Here is a 20,922-nt window from a genome sequence, read left to right as displayed (position 1 = left end):
GGGGGATAATGCTGCTAGGGCAAAAATTGTTAGTGCCATGTAGCAAAGTCGGTTGTGACTAGAGGGAGATCATGTGCAAATTTCCACATTTCTGGAAAAATATCAGAGCACAGAGAATGTGTCTGTAATGTAAAATATACAAGGGCTGGATAAAAAGTAGTGACAACACTGCTATAATTTGTACCAGGTTTTATTGGCAGAAGAAACTCCAGTTACATTGCTTCAGTGTAATCACCCTCCATGTCAACAACCTTCTGCCACACTTGTGGAAGGTGTTGTACACAGTCAGCACATCCATCTCTGTTGACGTCCAACAGTGATCATCCTATGGCATGAATGATGGCTCTTTTGTGTCATAATACTTTCCACATAGTGGTTCTTTCATTTTTGCAAATAGATCATAATCGTACAGACTCATATTGGGTGAATGCAGCAGGTGTTCCAGTACCTTCCATCGCCAGTTACACAGGAGATCCATCACAGTGTTAGCAGTGTGACATCTTGCATTGCCATGTAGGATGATGGGAGTCCTTGGCAGCAAGTGTCAAGTGAGTGTGGGATGAAGTTGGTATTCCAAGAAATTGCAGTAGTAGACTGCATGGTATCTGGCACACAATAATTAAATGTATCGGGAGAATTGATGTGCTTGTCAGCTTTGGACGTGCAGCGAGTTGAATTGCATTATGCTGTTAGTGCAAAATACTATCAGTCATTCATGGGGAAGCAGGTCACGTGATGCATTTTTTACATTCTTGGAGCATGTTTGTTGAAATGTTGTAAAAACTAAAGAGTATTTCATTCATTAAGGTTGTCATTAATATTAGTAAAACTGTTAATTATATTTCAGGGGATTGTGTCTAATACTTTGTTTAAAACTGTGAGACTAATCAACAAAGCAAAAATTGATTTGGAGCAGACCTCTTGCTTCATTTCAATACAAAATAACAATTTTATATTTGTTCTAACAATCTAATATCAATAATCACTACAATACAGAAGTGAGGGCCTCCCCGATGGCGCAGTGGTAGCGTTGTTGCCTTGTAATCAAGGGGTCCCGGGTTCAATACCCGGTGGAGGCACAAGTGGTTCGGATCCCACTTTAAACTGTAGGTCCAGTCCCGATTAGCCTTACTGTGCATAAAGTGGACTTAAAACAACAAATCAATCAATCAATACAGAAGTGAGGTTACCCTTATTAAAAGTTCTCTTTTGACATATAAAATTTCCTTATGAGTTATGCAATTATGTTATTTTTCTTGTGGTTAACAGGGACGTAGCTAGGTTGATCAGTTCGGGGGGCCCAAAACTTAAGATATTTTTTTCTATTAAACCATTAAAAACTAACAAACTATTAATATACCATATAGGCCTACATAAGTATATGTACAGTATGTGTGTGTGTGTGTGTGTGTGTGTGTATGTATATATATGTATATGTAATCTTGTAGCCCCCCAAAATTTACGGATATAGACTCGCGAAATCCACGGCCATTATTCGGGAATCTAAATGCAGAATGAACTTATTAACATAATGGCATCTAGACAGTCTTTAAAAATCCATGTATTTTCTCTTATGTTAGATTTTTGAGACACCAAGAAGAATGTCAGTAGTCCTTACTCCTTAGATTTGTAAATTTGCTCGAAGAAAATTGAGAAGTAGAGAAACCCCTCTTCCGTGGGTTTAGATATAAAAGGGTGCTGGTATTAGGTGTACGTACAAGTATGACAACGGTGCGAAAATGAAATGTTTGTGTAATGAGCTCAAGATAGGCATCCCATGTATATTGTTTATACCAGAATCGAATCCGGCAGCCTTTAGTGCAAGGCGACACCCTTAACCACTATTCTATGGGAGTCTATGCACGAGTCTTTTGTGGCATCGTACTGTACACATTGGAGAATGATGACGATATATATGAAATTTTATGCACACATTTAGTTTCTTAAAAGTAATCCTCTTTGCGCGTGCAAAACTGAATATACGATGGCAATAGAAACAACAAAATTCCCGCGTGCTCAAATTATTGCACTCTAGTCTTTCAAGGTTCGATCCCTGGTAGGAACTCCAAAATTTCTGTGATGGTCTCACATCGTGAGGACAATTGAGAAGCTACTTGAAATCAATATGTAAGCGAATTCCACTCTCAAAACTAGATGGGACTCGATGTGATGACCACGCGTCACCAAATGGAAAAACACTTCGGAGGCTTTGTCCTTCAAAATTAATTTTACTGAATAACTGTACTTTTCTTTAGAGGAACTAAACATGGCTTTTTTGCACAGTACAATGTTGTTTTCTTTCACCCTACTTCTATAGTTTTTCATTCAAAGGATTCCACTCCCGATGCATGAGCATGATGCACTACGAAACCAGAGGTCCAAGGTTCGGACCTTGGACAGGTGTGGTTGCATCATGTCTCGCATCGCTATTCCTTCGGATCATCATTCAATCTCATCGTCGCATTTAACGCAAGACGTAGAAAAGCAGCTTAAAATAACGAAATAGAAATTATTGATTGACTTGGTTCATTTTACTTTACTTTTCTGACACTTTTTGGCTAATCGTGAAGATGAGAATGAGTTAAGATTAACTTGATGAAACAACCATCACAAAGAAGACACATTCTCAGGCCGGGATTCGGACACGGGACATTCTGCTTCGTAGCGTAACCTGCTAACCACTCCACCACGGAGTTGTCGGCCCAAATAGAAATGAAAATTAGAAAATGCCATCTTGAATTTGCAGGAACCGAGTTCACCAGCAAGGGCAAAAGATTTTCCCTCCCACTAGGATAGACAAATAACAGAAAATGCTTGATAAGTAATTTGGCTCTCCATATTTCATGATATTATTATGTAAGCAACTATTATTCGCTATATACCTTTGGATAAATTTTATTTGTATGTCTAGTCAACTTTCCCGCCTAAGCAGCAGCCACAGTGTCTGCATTTGCGGGTGGAGGCCAGAGTTGCTAAAGGTCCAGGAATTTTAAATAAATTCAATTCCCGTCAAGAAGAGAAAATTAGCAAGTGAAAATGGGTTCTGGACCGTAAGGAACCTCTTCATCTGTAATGTTTTCAATTCGGTCCATGAATTTTTTTCCAGATGAATTTAATTTCGGTCCAGGAACCTTATTTCCTGAGGAATTTAAATACGGTCAACGAACATTTTTTTCCGGATCAGTTTAAATAGGGTCAAAGTTCCGTATTGAAATGAAACAATTCGCAACTTGGTACGAATTTAGATTGTGCGAGAGAAAAGGTTCCGGTCCTGTAACGGAATCCTATAGAAAAAAAATAGAATGATGCATTCTCTAATCTTTAACAATCCCAGGGTTGTAAATGGTCCAGGTATTGTAAATAAATTCATTTTACATCCGGGAGAGAAAATCAGCAAGTGTAAATGGGTTCTAGGCCTCAATCTGGTCCAGGAACCTTTTTTCCGTATGAATTTAAATACGGTGCAGGAACTCTTTTTTCGGTAAAATTTAAATATGGTCCAGGAACCTTGTTTTGCAGCTGAATTTAAACACTGTCCAAGAACCTTTTTTCCAGGATCAATTAAAATTCGGTGCAGGATTTTTTTTCGGATCAATTTAAATACGATCGAGTAACCTTTTTTTAATGGATCAATACACTACTAGGACCGAATTTAAATTGTGTGAGAAAAGGTTTTGGTCCTGCAACGGAACCAAATAGAACCCATAGAAGTTATGGATAGATGGACCTTTAACAACCCTGGTGGAGGCTAAATGAAGAAAAATCACAAAATATGCAGAATTTTGAAACGTATTATTTCTAGAGCATGCACACTACTATAAAATGTTGACTACATACCTCATTTCCTTATTCTTCATCACATGTGAGATCAACCGCCCTGGGAGTCAAACCCGGTCTCCTCTGTGGTAGTCGGACACAAATTTAGAAAGTCAATGTGTTGGACATTTGGTCGATGAGTCGATTCTACTTCACGTTTTTCGAGAGGAAAACAAGCTGGCAGCTTTACACTCTAAATTTCACTTCGCCTACCCCCGTTGCGGAGAGGTTAGCACATCGTGCTACGATGCCAGGTGTGCCGGGTTCAAATTCTGGACTGAGCATGGGTGTTTGTGAGTGTCCATTGATCAATTTAATCATATCATCACTCATCCCCATCTTCGCAATTAGTCAAATGTGGCAAAAGAGCAAAGTAAAATGAACCAAATCGATCGAAATTTCACTCGAAATGCATGAAAATGAGATCTCAAGCACTCCGTGATCCTACCGGAATCTCACGTTTACAGAAGCTAACTATGAAACCACTTCTTGGATCAAACTGTTCTTCGAACTAGCTGACAGTCATCAATTGTCGACCAATCAACACAGAAGGGCAAAAAGAAGCAGATGTTTCTTGAAAATGAGTGGAAAGTTACCAAGGAAGAATATAAAGTTGGTACATTACAAAGGCTTATTATGGCCTTTCCCTTCATTGCAGGTTATGAGCACAAGGGTTGGGTGTGGGAACCTGAAGGAACCGCGACATCTTTGTCATTCATCTCCCGCTAGAAAAGGGACAAACAGTAGAATTTTGTCTCTTGCAATTTGAAAAGCCTATGTCCATGCTGAACCATAAAGTAATTAACCCAGAAAGTCCTAGCTACCTGCAGTGCATTTCGGTGCGGCCGATAACCAGAGCCGGATGAAGAGGAGATTTTGTGGGAAGGGGTGACCTGGCTTAGGCCCCCTGGTGTGCATGAAGGGAAAGTGTGTTTTCAAAAGGTCCCCGACTTCCCAGAAAGGGACGGCCCATAAAATTACTGCATTTCCTACCAATGCATCCGTTTGTGTTCAACCAAAGTGTATGTCACCGTAGGATCCGAGCGCTTTAAGTTCTGTCGGTTGCGGGACTTCTTGAGTCTTTTGTCAACATGGTGCCAATCAGAGTTTCTTTCTGCCAAGGTCGTTGCACCTATGAATCGGCTCTTCAGCTTGAGTGGCAAAAGACATGTACGGAGGAAAGTTGCACCGGAAAAATTACCTTCTTAAATACGATGAAACCTGTAAAACATCCACAGATATTTATTCGGGGGTGGTCCATTTGACAAAACATCAATATTCTCAAAATTCTCCGAACGGACTGTGTAAAACATTGCAATACTCCAAAAACTGAACCTGCTCTGCAACACAAGGAAAAATGCCTCATTTAGCAATCAATGTGCCTTTGTTAAGTTGGTAAGTTCAGTATGGCACTACATTTTAAATAATGCTGATGGAATAAATCAATAAAGTTTGCTAAATGACAACGACTCCTTACCACAAGAATATAATTATTCTTTACGGATATCCCCTATAATGGTTGGGGGTTCGACGTGCTGACCCCACGTCATCCCATTACTGGTTAAAGATCTCCACAACTCTAAAATTTTAGGTAGGATTGTGGGAGGGACTGGCAGTCGGGAGATAGACCAAGGCCCTTCCAGGGCTGTCGAACCACGGGTTATTATATATTTATAGATGATTAAATATATGTGCAACCCATGTCTTTCCAGTGACTTATTGCAAGAGTTAGTTATTGTACTTGACTCAACAAAATAAGCTTACTGCATGAGGCAGATTCATACGAACCAAAAATACCCAAAATAATAACAATAATAATAATTTACTTCAAAATTACAAAAATGTATTTACTTGTTCTTGTTTAAATGTTTGATTCTTCGAAAAGTTAGTTAAGGAGTTGAGTTGAGTTGGTGTTTTTAAGTCCACTTTATGCACAGTAAGGCGAATCGGGACTGGACCTACAGTTTAAAGTAAGATCCGGACCACTGTGTATCTCCACCCATGTATTGAACCCGGGACCCCTCGATTACAAGGCAACAACGCTATCACTGCGCAATTGGGGAGGCATCGTTTGTTAAGGAGGATTCTCAAAATCTGTCTTCACGATATCGAGAAAAATATGCGACTCGATAATTACTTTTAACACGTTGCATGTTTTAGACTGTTTCAATAGAAGAATAGATATTTGGTGCGAATAATACTACTTACCCGGAGATATGAGGCATCCTGCCACCATTATACTTATTTAGCATGTATTGAGCTCTGATTCGGGACCAGTTGTAACTGTTTGTCTATATGTGGTTTACCCCTGCACAAGCGGTCGTTCTTCAATGTACTCAAGCTCAAAACATTGTTTGGACGCAACGGCAACACTCAACGCCCAACCCTGCCTGTTGTTGACCTGCGACTGCTAGGGGTGGAAAGACCGCTCCCTCAAAATTTCGAGAAACAACGAAGTTCTAGGTTCCTACACTGACATCCACTATAGCTAGAACCAGGAAAACGAGAAAGAAATCTGGTTTTGGGTTCGTGCCACTCAAATTAAGAACAGTGTTTCTAACTGAAAGGAAAAATTACTGCAAAACTATTTTGCAATATTTGTCATGAAAGTAAAATTTTCAGCAAATGTAGAACAGTTTGTCGGGGCTACGTGAATGTTTCGGGGGCCAGTGCCCCCCCCCCCCGGGCCCCCCCTAACGACATCCCTGGTGGTTAACTTACATAGAATTAAAAAGAGGGAAGGGTTGGAAAGAAATATTGAATTGAGGGCATCTGAGACCTATAATGAGACATGATTAGAAGGATTTAGACCTCAAAAGCATCAGAGGTTCAGATGAAGATGAAAACAGAATCTGTAGATACATCGGAAGTGAAGGAAAATCTTAAGTCACCAAAATTCCAACAGAAGATCGAACCCAGTACCCCTTCATTATAGAGGTCTCCCCAATGGCGTAGTGATAATGTTGTTGCCTTGTAATCAATTTGATACATGGTGCCGCCAGCATCACTCAACAACTCTCAGTCAGTTCAAGTCTTAGAGCCAGTAAGGCAGTTTTCTAAGTTCAGACACAGATTTCAAGTTACAACAGGTATATTGGTTAAGACTTTAGTGAGTTATCATGTGAAAATACAATGAAATCCATCATTTCTTCTGTCTGCAGGTACATCCTTGAGCGAAAAACTGCCCACCCTAAAAAATTTCAAAGTCCAAATCTGCATGATGTGACAACAAGGCGGAGCAGTATAACAAACCTCATGTACAAAAAAGTAACATCACCAGAACCAGGGGGTGCCCATCCCTCCAAAGCCAATGGCGAATCCCCCCCCCCAAATCATGTCATGCATCCTGCCATATCATATTGTAATCCCCACAAAGTATTTAATTATGATAGCGTGTCTACCGAAAGTAACTTTCTTCTTAGCTTTACTGAACACTATACTTGATCTGCCCCTCCTCCTAAACAGAGGTGCTAATCACTTAAGATCGCCCCTAAAATCGTCCATCATAATCCCCCCAAAATAGTTTGGATGAATATGTAATAGTTGATGTCTATTTGAATGAAATACCATGTTAAACTGTCAATATTGTTTAATTGTTAGATTAACCCTTCAAGCCGGGAATTAAATACCCATGAGCCACTGCGAGAGGTGGTATTTTTAAATCACCAAAACAGCAATTTTCGCATAATGTCACAAAATTGAACATATCTTAAAAACCATTCACTCAATTGCAATGAAATTTTCAGGACTTGTAAATGAAACTTCACACTACACAAAAATGTATAAACAATGACATTTAACAACAAAAATAATAATAAAAATAAAAACTTACATGTTGAGCTTACAAAGTACTCCTTCTGTCTTCAAATTTACATATGAGTTGAAACTTACCCCTTGATATCGTTTTTGGAAATATTGGGGTCTCAACAGATGCATCTTTACTAAAATAACTCTTTACAGTTGGTTTTTGAACTATACCCATAAGCATAAATATTCCCAGAATAAGATATATTTCTTCCACGGTAACTGGTTGCCATTTGCGCATTTGTGAACGTGGTTTCAATGTGCATTGTTCAATATAAGTGTCGGCATATAAATTAGTTTCTCTGACAATGAGTTCTACAACTTCTTTGTCAAAAAACAACAAAAAGGCATCAAGAACATTATTGACTGCTTTTTGCGGACAGCACAATCCACAAAACCCAAGTGTATTTGCTTTGAAAGAGTCATCAACTTCTCTCCAGTTCCAGGTTACATTCGATGACGCAACAGGTGAGAATGTAATGCCATCTAATTCACTTTCACTGACACTATCTACTTTCTGTTCTGCATAGTTTACTTCACTTTCACTTGTAGATAGAAATGAATAAATTGAACCTTCACTGTCACTTTCCTCTAAAATTGCACAAATTTCGTCTGCTTCGATGCCCATTACCCGCTCGTGTGACACCATTTCTCAGCTGTTTTTTTTTTACGTAATAAAGTGATGCAATCGCACATAATTTCATGTAATTGGAAGGAAAACCAACAGATGGCAGCACATTGCAGTCTACTCTTGAGTTACATGCGTTTTCGTTCATGTGGGAAAACAACAGATGGCAGAATATGCATCATTTCGTCACTACTACACGGGACGTATACGTGTACATCGAACTGCCTCTAGAAACACTATGAGGGTCCGTACACGTGTACGTTGAACTGGCTTGAAGAGTTAAATATGGTGCATTTAAGGTGTAAAATTTTTACATATATTTTAGAAAAATATGTAAATGTTGAATTTCATATTATTTGAAGATCACTTGAAATTAAAGGAGGGAGGACACTAGAAAACACCATGGCCAATATAATACTCGAAACAAGGATCGTCGGTGCCGATATCATGAGTCCAACATGCAATACGGTTCTTTTAAGCCCTATTTTGTTGGCAAAAATATTTTCATTTTTTATCATTTCTGTGTTCTACAGTGTTTCCATCATAACAAAATCACATTCATAACTTAACCAGGGGATTCAAACATGGGAAATGTGGCTTCTACGCTGACCACTGTGTTACCAAGATAGATGGCATTCACTAACAAGCAACAATACAGGTTAATATGTCTTGGTATTCCTAGAAAATTTACACTTTGTATCTACACTGATTTTTTGGAACCAACTGAATGTTCAAGAACATATGACTCAATGACATACACTCAAGGTTGCCTGAGGCTGAGAATGAACCACGTGATATTCTCACCATATCCTCCTGAACACCAAGCTGGGGAATAAATCTATTAGTCAACAACAACTATCTAGTCAAAGCAAGAATGCTTGTGTAATTACTAACTTTACCGTTTTCCTTCATGTTGTTATTAATATTTTCTTTGTCATTATTCTATGAATGTATCGAGTATTTTTAATTTTTTTCAACACATATATGAACTACTAGATTAAACATGGTCCGTTATTTTTAATGGAGTAATATTTTGATTAACGTTGTCATACTAGGCACTTCATTCTTGAAATGTTTCTAATGAAAGCAAACACCAATTTATAATGAATATTGCAGCACACTGTAGCCAATGTTCTTTTTGAAATTACTCAAATGGTTTAAAACAACGGTGAAAACAATAGGACAATTTTAATAAACCGCCATCCACATCAATCTGGAAAAGAAAAAGAAAAGACTACTGGCTAAATGGAGGCTTGAACAGCCTATCAAAATGTCAAACTCAGTTTATAAGCAGGATGCCCTAACCAACTACTCTAGCTCTATCTTTCCTCAACGTGCTCTTCTGAGTTCGCTAGATACTGTATGGCATGTTTTGTCTGGCCACTTGTTGCAACTTTACATTTCGAGAGGCCTGTTGATATATTTTCTTCCCCCATAAATTACAGTGGTTTGCGGATATCAATATTTTTATATCCTTCATGTGTGATTGTTGTGGGAATATAAGCAGCTGCTTTAAAAACCTTCTACAAGCCAAAAGTTGCACATAATGTTTTTGAAGTTGAAAATGAATCTATTTTATTGTTATTTTGGAGCCAACATACCAGTCTTCTTACTGAGTTTCACAAGACCGATCCTTAAAGTTATCTGCAGTAATAGCCACTTTCATGAATAAATCAGGAGCCATAAATTATAGTGGTTTGTGGGTATCAATATTTTTATATCGCCAGCCCCTATGGCAGAGTAGTTAGCACATTGTGCTACTACACCAGGGGTCCCTGGTTCGAATCCCGGCCTTGAGATGGATGTTTGTGAGTGTCCGTTCATCAATTTAATCATGTCGTCACTCATCCCTATCTTTGCAAATTAGCCAAAAGTGGTACAAAAAGTGAAGTAAAATAAAGCAAATCAATCAGTCAATCAATATTTTTATAACCTTCATGTGTGATTGTTGTGGGAATATAAGCAGCTGCTTTAGAAACCTCCTACAAGCTAAAAGTTGCACATTACGTTTGTCAAGTTGAAAATGAATCTATTTTATTATTTTTTGGAGCCAACATACCAGTCTTCTTTCACGTTTTCACCAAGTTTCACAAGACCGATCCTTAATGTTCTCTGCAGTAATAGCAATTTTCATGAATAAATCAGGAGCCAAGAATGTGTCACGAAATATATCAATGGAAAGTTGTTTAATCATTTGTAATTATTCATCAAAAATAAATAAATAAACCAATTACATATCTGTTGTAACATCACCAAGACTTCGACGTTCTGGCAATGTTACTTTTTCATGTGTGAGGCTTGTTATACTGCTCCACCTTGTTATCACATCGTGCAGATTTTGACTATGAAATTTTTGAGGGTGGGTGTTTTTTTCGCTGAAGGGTATACGTAAAGTATACATTCATTGTTGAACTCGTGAGAAAATGTTTGATCGTGATTTATCTACCTTCTGTGTCGACATCACATTTTCGAATTAGTCTTGAGAAGTAGTTTTGAAACAGTAATGGGAGCAACTTCTGGACCATATGTGAATTTGTTTATCAGATTAAGGGAAAACCTGGTCAACCATAGACAACAAACAGTACCATAGTGGGATATAGCATGTCAGAATGATTGAATTTCTACAAGAACAATTATGTCGGAAACAGCATAGAAATGATTACCGTGAATTATTAGAATTGGCTATGATATTTCTTGGTGGTTGTTCCCCAAAAGAAGTCTCATTTCACATTCCTCGAGCTGTGAGCCATGCTCGGTGGATGGCAAAGGCTATTAATGCCTTTAACCCTTAACCCGAACCATCGGAGCTCGTGTGGCAACACTGTTGCATTCTCCACCCTGAAACTTCCAGTACCTTTCCTATACAATGTTTACCTCTGAATGAGCCAAACCATATCAAAGGCTTATTGAATACCGACCGGCACGGTAGCTTTTTTGTGAGGATAAAGTGGACTTAAAACAGCAACTCAAACCAAAGTCTGTGGGAAACAGAATTTCATCAGTGGTTGACTGCCTTTTCTTTGGGATGTTCTCTTGTTAACTTCTAGCCACATTTAAAACCTTACATTCTGCTTTTTTTTTCCTTTTTCCTGTCTGGATTAAGTGAAGTCTGGCTTATTGGGGTCCGGATTAACGAGGTTTTACTATATTAGCATATTGTTTTGCAAAAATAGTGTTCCAGGGCTGAAATAGATATTATTGTATGCCTTAATCATAATTCCTCCCATTGCCACAGCAAACTGAACACTCTGATATGAGGAGTACATTCAATAAATAAAGAAAACAAAAACAAGAGGTAATGGGTTAGATCCCCTTCTGAAGCATATTGCACAGTTGTATGGGCCCAAATTTAAACTGTAGGTCCAGTTCGGATTGGCCTATCATCATAAAATGGACTTAAATCAAACTTCAAAAACATTTTCGAGCGTTTTGAACTTGATGATAAGAGACAGAACATTTGAGTATTCAAAGATATGAGGCACGATAATATCCAAAAGCCTGGTAGTTGTGAGGGACGTGGATCTGTGCCTGGTTGGAAATGAAGACCTGTACCATTGAAGTTCTTGGAAAGAATGATATCAACTTCCAACATGCGTTGGAAACATTGAAAAACATTGTAGTATTTAGTTAACGACATGGCTGAGAGAGGAGTGGGGCTAATTCAAGAATATCAGAACAACGAAAAAAGCAATATAGTGTTCAGATTAGTAGTGATCACAGAAAAAAGTACTCAGATGCTACCAAAAATGGCCTAATGAAGCAGTAAAACCTGGTAGCTTATTACATTTTAATTATTATTATTTCCATTACTTCCATTGTGAAGTATGTATTTCTCTTTTAATTTCAATGTTTGCTCAACATCTTGGATAAATTTTCTTGTACATAACTGTTTACAGAAAGGAGTTATATTTAAAACTGTCTTTCGATTATGCTTGACAATTAATTTGGTGAAATTTGAAACTTTAATGCCTTTGGGAGTCATTTTAAAACAGTGCAATTGAGCTGAAATTTTGCAAGGTACACTTTTTTTATACATTGAAACAATTGAGTTGATTAATTGAGTTGTTATTTTAAGTCCATTTATGCATAGTAAGGCTAATTGGGACTGGACCTACAGTTTAAAGTGGGATCTGAACAACTATGTACCTCCACCATTTATCGAACCCAGGACCCCTTGATTGCAAGGCAAGATTTAGGTTTGGGAGCAGAGAATTTCAAAAGTCGAAAATTAAGGGCCACTCTACTGTACTTTTCGCAACATCTTATTTGACCGCCCTGAAAGAATTCAAAGTCCCGAATTCGTAAACTTAGCAACATTACACTTCGGCTCCAGATGAGAGTAGCCAACTTTGAGTTGGTCCTTCCACTAGACGAAAAAACGCTGTGGTGAGAGGTTTTCAATTTCGCACTTTCTATGAACTTAGAAACTATAAACCGCTATTATAATACACACAATCAAACAGAAATAATACATTGAAAAAAAGAACCTTGAGGAATTTTTATGATTCTGCTTGCTCAACTTGAAATTAGAGGGGTTTGAAACACTAAATACAGTTTTTCTCCACCTGGAGGAAATCGCCATCAAATTTGTGCAGAAAGAAGCAAATTTGTGAGGAGTTTATGCGACATTTTATTTACAATACCTTGCATAATATCGAACAGTCCTCAAAAAATAATAATTTTCACGACTTGTGGAAAAAATGTGCTTGGAACACAGGAAGGTGGGAGTCTTCATAAATGTCAACATGTTTTTAAGGGCATAACATTGTCAAGTTAACGTAGAGCAGTTGGTTAGACGCTACTATCCTTATTTTTCGTCTAGCGTGAAATGTCGCGGGTTCAAATCCCACCCCCTCCTCTTTTTTGTTTGTTTGTTGAACAGAGACCATTGATATTAGAATATTTAAAAAATGAATCTGATGCACACTTGAGGGATGTTCCTTCTGCGCATTTTTCCCCTAAGAAGTTGCAGATTTCCAGGATTTAAGGTTAAAACTTTTTTTAGTTATTGCTCATATGTTGTGTTAACACACACTTCATGGTTAATTCACAAATCACATATATGTATTCAGGATGCAAAATGTAATGTTATTTAAGTTATGTATTGTTTATATTCTTCACTGACACCTAAAATATTGATTATTTCGATATACTGAAAAAAACATACAGTTATGTTATGTAGTGCATTACTGTAATGAAGGAGAGAGTTTAATGAGTTCAAATTGCTAAGATTGGTATTTTATGTCCGTTCCATCATAATGACTTGTCAATCCCCTAACCACCATCTTACCATGTGTCTAAAACTAAGAGTAAATTGCCAATTAACATAAGTAAATAGTTATTGTGATGGAGGCCATTGTGATAAGAAACTACTAATAAGTATTTATATAGTGAGTGAGAAACAAAAAATTCAAAACCTCAGAATGATCTTCTTAGCAAAATCTTTTTCGGAAAGTAAACGGCTTTGGACAAGAATGCTTATCTACATTTCTTGGATACTTCCATTGATATTTGTGCGATTTACGTCTAGCATCTCCGGATGCAGAAACATGTGATGTAATGTCTGAGGTGGGTAGTTTCAAACTTTGAATATAGCATAATATCTGTGGTTGTATCATTTGAAAATCCGACGTATATTTTAGGTCCGCAGTGAAGAACACAAACAAAGAACATCGTATTTGTGTGTATGTGTGTATGATGGTATGTGTGTGTTGTTGTTTTAAGTCTACTTTATGCACAGAGAGGCCAATCGGGACTGTACCTACAGTTTAAACAGGAATCTGAACCACTGTGCAATGAGCCTCCACCTGATATAAAGCCCGTGACACATTGATTATAACATCCTGTTTAAGAACATATATTTATGACATATAAATATATAATGTGTGTTAACATAACTTTTTGGCAGCTGAATGGATAGAAAGGTCTTGCCAAAAATACCGCCAATCACAGAAAAATCAAGAGGTTGAGTAGAAACATTCCTGAGGTATGCATCGCATAAATATTTACAGTGATTACATCATTACAACACTTCGTTCCGGTAAATAACAATAATAATAAAAAAATAATCAGGAGTGGTTGAGATTTGAACCTACGATGTTTCGTTCTTGACAAAAAAGTATGACACGATGACCGTCTAACCAACTGCTCCAGGAGATTACTAACGTGAACTCTGTAAAACAAGTTGATCTCAGTTGAAAGAACATTTTGCTGGAGTTCGGAACAATTTTTCGCTACAGATCAGGGAAAAGATGCACTTTGTAGAAACGTCAGTTATTGTGCAATTTTCTTTACTGGAATGTTGCCTAAAATAGAGAGAAATTTGCTTCATTGCATTGAAATGTGATGTCAATTCTCTCCAGGTGGTGGAGAACCAGATCAGTGTTTCCCAACTTCACATAAATTCCCCTATTTTCAATTTCAGAATGAATACTCTTAAAAAATATATATCAATATTCGTATTTCCAATTTACGATTTTTGTTTAATTACGTATTATATTACTGGTTTATTGTTTCTAACTTCATGGAATGTGAAAGAATGAAGAAATTTACAAGAGTGTTTTCATTTAGAAAGAAAAACTGTTGCTAAGTTGGATACTATTTGTGGACTCTGAAGCGCTATGTTACCAAATTTATGAATTCAGGACTTTGATTTTTTTCACGGTGGTCAATTAAGATATTGTGAAGAGTGCATCGCCATCTTTCTCTAGCTCTTATTAAGTTCTTCCTTACACTATGTTTGCAATACACAAACTTTTCATTTCTTACATTTCTGACATGTGTTTAGAATGTTTCTGTCCCTGAAATTAAAAACAACAACAATAATAATAAAAACATTCTGGTACTTTTAGTTGCTATAGAAGTGTTCATGCCTAAAATTGACATTAAAAACATTTTTATGATTATTTATTTAATTACTTAAAGTTTCAAATACAGTACTGAAATACCATTTTATACTGAATCTGTAGCAACAAGAAAACAACAGCAAAACAAGTCAATATAAGATGGCACAGAAAAATACGTTACACATACAATCTTAAAGATTGTCGAAAACTACATTCTGACTAGAAAATATCAATATTTGCAGGCAGGTTATTATATACGTGGGGATGCCTATAGAAAAGAGACCACTGTAGATGGGAGAGCTTTGAAGTGGGACTGTGAAGAGCTTTACATTGTGGTTTGGCTGTGTGGGTACTTGTAGATGAAATTGATTGACTAGGAATTCAGTTTTAATTTTGCCATTGATGATTTTATGCAAAAATGCAATGTCTGCTAGTTCGTGACAGTGAGTAGTGGCTGGATATTCAAAATGGACATAATATCTGTTTTATGGAAGTGTCCGAGAGGAAGGTATTCAATTCTATGGCGAGCAATGTCAAGGAAAAAGCTGAGGACAAAATCAATCCTGGAAAGAAGCCATGGTCCAGATGGGGGAACAGTATTCTAAAATGGGGGAGATAAATGATTTGAAAAATATGCTAATTAATAAATTGGTTTGGGATTTCAGTGAACCTGTACAGAAGACCAAGGAGATGCATGGCTCTTTTAGTAATAGTAATGTGCTCATTAAAGTTTAGTTTTTCATTGATGATTTTGCTGCATGCTTTCCTTCATTTGTTTGCAGTTGAATAGACAACTAATGCTACTAGCAAATCTTGGAAGACAGAATAGTTCACCTGAAAGTTGTTTAGGTGATTCATTGCACATGGAACAAGGTTTATTCAACTGTGCTGAATATAGTCTTGGGTTATCTACACCTCCAGAATGTATAAAGTTAAGTATATGTTATTTTCTTTCTTGCTTGCTTGCTTCCTGGGGGGGGGGGTAATTGTGATTTGTATTGGTTATTTTATGTAATTGTGCAAAAATTATTAAACCTCACATATCCTGTACACAAATGCACTTGAATACAGGAAGTGTTGTCAATGCATGAGAGTAACATACTCCACTTGCACATGGTCCAGAAACACATTTCCCTTGTCCAGATGCCTGATTAGTTTTTTTTTTTAAATTTCAACCTGCTCATAGGGAGAAGGGGGCCAGGGTGGCAGATGAGTTATTTTTAGCCAGCCTCCATGGCAGAGTGGTTATCAAAGGGTGCTACAATGCCAGAGATCCTGGGTTTGAATATGTGTGTATTTTGTATGTGTAAAATGGGAGAGAGTATCACCATGTACTGTTATAAAAATTAAAAAAAGAAGTTTGGGACATCAAGGGGTAGCCGGTCACTCCTCCAGGCTTAATCTGCCCATACATGCAACCAACTACAGATGAAAGGAAATATAATGTATATGTTAATATTTATGATGTGTTAGTTAGTTTGGTTATTACAGTGTGTTTCAAAAGTGACAGAACATTAACTTTCTTCTATAATAACTTGAAAACTGTAATATTTACACTGTATTTTCTACATTTTTTAGCCTCATCCTTTGGCAGGATACAGGAAACCTTAGAAATTAATTTTTGAGGCATTTTGGAGAGAATTTTATTGAGAATACTAATTTTGAGGGAGAAAAGAGGCAATTTTTTTTCAGGGTCATGTTATGAAGTTTTGTGACTGATGCATACTAATCTGTAGTTAGTGACAAATACAAAAGGTTGTTCAGGATATATCCGAACAACTTTCAAGGTGTACTGACTTGATGAAATGCCATGCTGCCACCACCAGTGATGTTCTATCCGACCACCAGCATTGTGGACTATCGCCCTACATCAGATTCTCCAGTGTAGCAAACTACATTGGAGAACGGCTATTGAAATCCTATTCGATTTCTCTCTGCACGCTATCCAAAGACTTGGGAGGGTGTCTGGACAGCGATATTTCAGACTTTGCGCATTCCAAGAGTCTGAATGCACATAAATCCAGAGGACTGTCATCAGTGATTTTACTGAAATGAGATAACATGAATCCCTGTTTCCTGCTCCATCTCCTGGTAAAAGTAGAGGGATGTTCAGGTGGTATGGATTGAATCCTTGTCCATATGAATGTGCACCTGTTAAGAGTTCTCTCCGTACATAATGGGGATCATAATGGATGACTGAAAGTAGGCATCATTCACCTTCACATTTCTGTCCATCTTACGTATCAACAACTTCCTCGCATAAAATAATCCGGTGATAATAGGGTGACCATAATATTTAGACCCAGAAACGGGACATCCCAAGAAGGTTAATTTAACCCCCCCCCCCCCCCACTTCTGAAAAATATGTTAGGGCTAAATATAAAATTATCGTTATTAAAGTATGGATCACATAAATACATCATACACAATAATTGAACTATGATCTCCTGTTGTCAAAAGGAATTATTATAATTTTGGTATAACTCCTACATAGTGTTCTGGTCTTTTCTGATCAACTTTTGATGTTAGCCAGACACTGAAGTTGAGGAGTGCCAGAAGTATTCAAGAATCAGTCTTCTTGAAAACAACTTTATTTTTCATCATGTAAAGTGATCGGTGCACTCAATACAAATACTAAATTAATAGAAAGTGACCCAAAAGGAGTGGAATAGATTATTTATTATCGCGCCAACCAACATACAAAATAATGAGTGTGAAGTTAATGAAACGTTGTTCATCTCACTTCAGTCCCGTAGATGGGATCCAATGGCTGGCCCAAACATTGAAACTCGTAAATAAATAGTACTGGACAATTTAAGAAAGATAGTTAATCTTCAATTTACTTATTTACCCTTTCTCTCCCAAAGATGCGTTCATAACGTACACGAGCCCCGTTTAATTATCTAGAATATTACAATTCACTCTTGTGTATCTAGTTAATTCATTCCCACATTTACAAGTTCATTTTTGGGTATGCACAGATAACATAAATTTTAAAGTTTTGCTCATTTATTATCATCGGACACCGCAACGTAGTTTGTCCATGATTAATTCAAACTGGTACAAAAATTCATATTACAAACACAAAACATTTAGACGACCAGTGTCAAAAAACAATGACAATTCAAATAGTTTAATGCTTTACAACAAACGAGGTCTTCGCGACCTCAATAATTTAACGTACATTCCAAGGACGCTTAAGTCCAGATTCATGCAAAACGGGCAATCCAAAACAATATTAAAGTTACGCAAATTGGAACCCTGACAAATCTTTACTCTATAGATCCTTTTTGATTATTAACTGACTCAATTTGATGCTCCCTCATTTTTACTATAACAATTTATTACTTGTGGCATATTCTTAGCAACGCGTACTTGTGGCATATTCTTAACAACGCGTGACAGTGTTGCCCTGCAACTTATTATCTGCTTCGACGCATTTGAATTTGCCCAATAAAGAGTACTACGTATGTGGGAATATGCTCATTCGGACGATGCATACAAATTTGTTCACACCATTAGTTTCATTTTCCTTGTAGAAGAAACTTATTTCCACAGATCAGTCCAATGGTAGCACTAACGCAACTCGCGCACTCAATAAGTACAATTTCAATTATAGTTCACTTTACATACCTTATGTTCTTGGCTGGACGTCAAATCCCACATCATCGGCTCCATTCATTCTTGTTCACGGTACTTTTGGGTAAGATGCTGTTCTGCGACAGGAAAAACTATTCATCACATTACCATGTTGGAATCGTCTCGGGATGCCTCGTAACCTCTTCCGTTTTAGTTACATGCTTGACTCGACTTTGTAGTGGTATCTAGCCAAACAGCACCTTCCAATTTGACCATCACTGCTGAAATCCAATGGGTATGAGTAACCTCTTCTGTTACGGTTACCTTTGCTTGACTCGTAGACTCTGCCTCGCCATGCTGCAACGTGTGACCAATACAACGTAGTGTGTTCTTGTCAGTTCGTCAAAGACCATTTCTGCCTTGCAAACGATCTACATTGACATCATGCATGATGTGCAGTATTCTTCCATTAGTTTCTGCAAGCCAAACACATAATCACACAACTTGGCCGTATTGCTAATCCCCGTTGTACAAGTTCACCATATCTCACACTATGATTTGTATTATCACGCAGAACTCGCAAGTGAAAATCCTATGTCCAAGTACTTGCCCAAGAAAATCCCCCCTCGACGAGTCAAAACTGTAGAGAGCTTATACAGAAAGTTGCTTCTTTCGCTAGTCGTCGGCCAAGTCTGATTTCGTTCTCTCAGAACAACTGAGCCAATGCAGAGAGTGCCACACTGCCCTCTAGTGGAGACATTTGGCAAATTACGTCATCGTCAAATAAACAGATGCATAGAATAACAGCTGTTCGAAGCTAGAACGAAGTTGTGAGGATTTTGCATTGCGTAATATAATCAATCGCTCAAATGCGATTGTGCAACTAGAAAAAATGTCACAATCAACAGTTCATAAAATGCCCAACATATCTGACACACAATGCAAGATTTCAGTTTGTGTCAAGATGCAGGAATTCTTGTTCCAGAGGTTTCTATTGAAACTACACATACTCTTCTTTGTCATTCCTATTCATTGCTCTACAAATATATCAACACACACAAAGCAGTTCAACTGTCTGCTTGAACATTTTTGATTGTTATGAAGTGCTTGAAACAGTAGAGCTGTTTTGTCAGGGTGTAGCCATAATTCTAGTTTAAAATTTCCATCAACATATTTTTTACACATGAAATGTCTCTCAAATTTAGATTTCATTTTCAAGCTAACTCATATACTTTTATAAAATGGGACAAATAGTGCTTTTTTAATAATACTGATGGGACTGTCCTGGTCAAAATGGGATGTATGATCACCCTAGGTGACAACCATAATGCTATCACTGTGAAAGAGATAGTGAGTGACCTGGTGCACACAACAGGGGCCTGTAGGTAAACATACACAAATCATTTGCACATATATTTCTCTTTTTTCAATTTGATTATGAAGGATCTCTCAATGTACTCCATCTTATTACTAGGTTTATATTCTCTAACTTCATGAATGTGGAAGAATGAATTTTTTTCACGAGCATTTTCGTGTAGTAGGGAGACCTGTTTCAAACTTGGGTACTCTCTGTTGGCTCTGATGGTCTGTATTGCCAAATTTATGAATTCAGGACTTTGAACATTTTTAGTGCAGACACATAACAAGTTGCAAAGTGTACAGACATATTTCAGTGGAAAACTCCATCCTGATTCACCCATTTATACATAAAGTTCATGTAGAAGTAAACTTAACTAACATGTGTTTTCTTTATATCAATAATATAATTACTTTCATAATTAGGAGAAGAGAGACATGGTAGTAGATAAATACGAAGAAACTAGTTCTCACTTTATCCTCGAAACTGTTTTTTGCACAAGGGCGATTATGCTAAGAAAGTGAAGGACAAACTAAACTGTGATTCATACAGTGTCATTACAAAGACCCCACAGACAGGTACAATAGAATTGTGAAAAATGCAGTGAAATCTAGTGTTATACTCAGTGAACAAGACCAAAAATTCCTTCTTAACCCCCACCCTTTGCCTGCCATTGCCTATGGCATTCCCAAGACACACCAACCAGGAATCCCCATGCACCTTATAATAGCTGGCTTCAATCACCCTACAGTGCACCTAACCTCATGTATATGTTCCACAACAGTGCTGATGCTAAAAATCTAGCGACGTCAATAGTACAAGCTGACAGTGCAAAATTAGCTAGCATTGACATAGTGGACATGTACAATTCAATCCCCATAGACTTAGCTCTG

General features: G+C 37.4%; 1 protein-coding gene across 1 annotated transcript in view; it reads left to right on the top strand.

Moving 5' to 3' along the window:
• The window catches only part of LOC145984118 (protein artemis-like), a 173,923-nt gene that overhangs the window by 137,782 nt on the left and 15,219 nt on the right, over positions 1–20,922 (top strand). Inside the window, exon 7 of the mRNA XM_083117552.1 lies at positions 15,876–16,024. Coding sequence (XP_082973678.1) covers positions 15,876–16,024 — 149 coding nt within the window. The remainder of the gene's footprint in view (positions 1–15,875; positions 16,025–20,922) is intronic.

This window comes from Lepisma saccharinum, chromosome 2, assembly GCF_977018435.1.
Source record: "Lepisma saccharinum chromosome 2, izLepSacc3.1, whole genome shotgun sequence".
Lineage (NCBI taxonomy): Eukaryota > Metazoa > Arthropoda > Insecta > Zygentoma > Lepismatidae > Lepisma > Lepisma saccharinum.
Note: the sequence above shows the minus strand (reverse complement) of the source record. Positions and strands in the feature narration are given on the sequence as shown.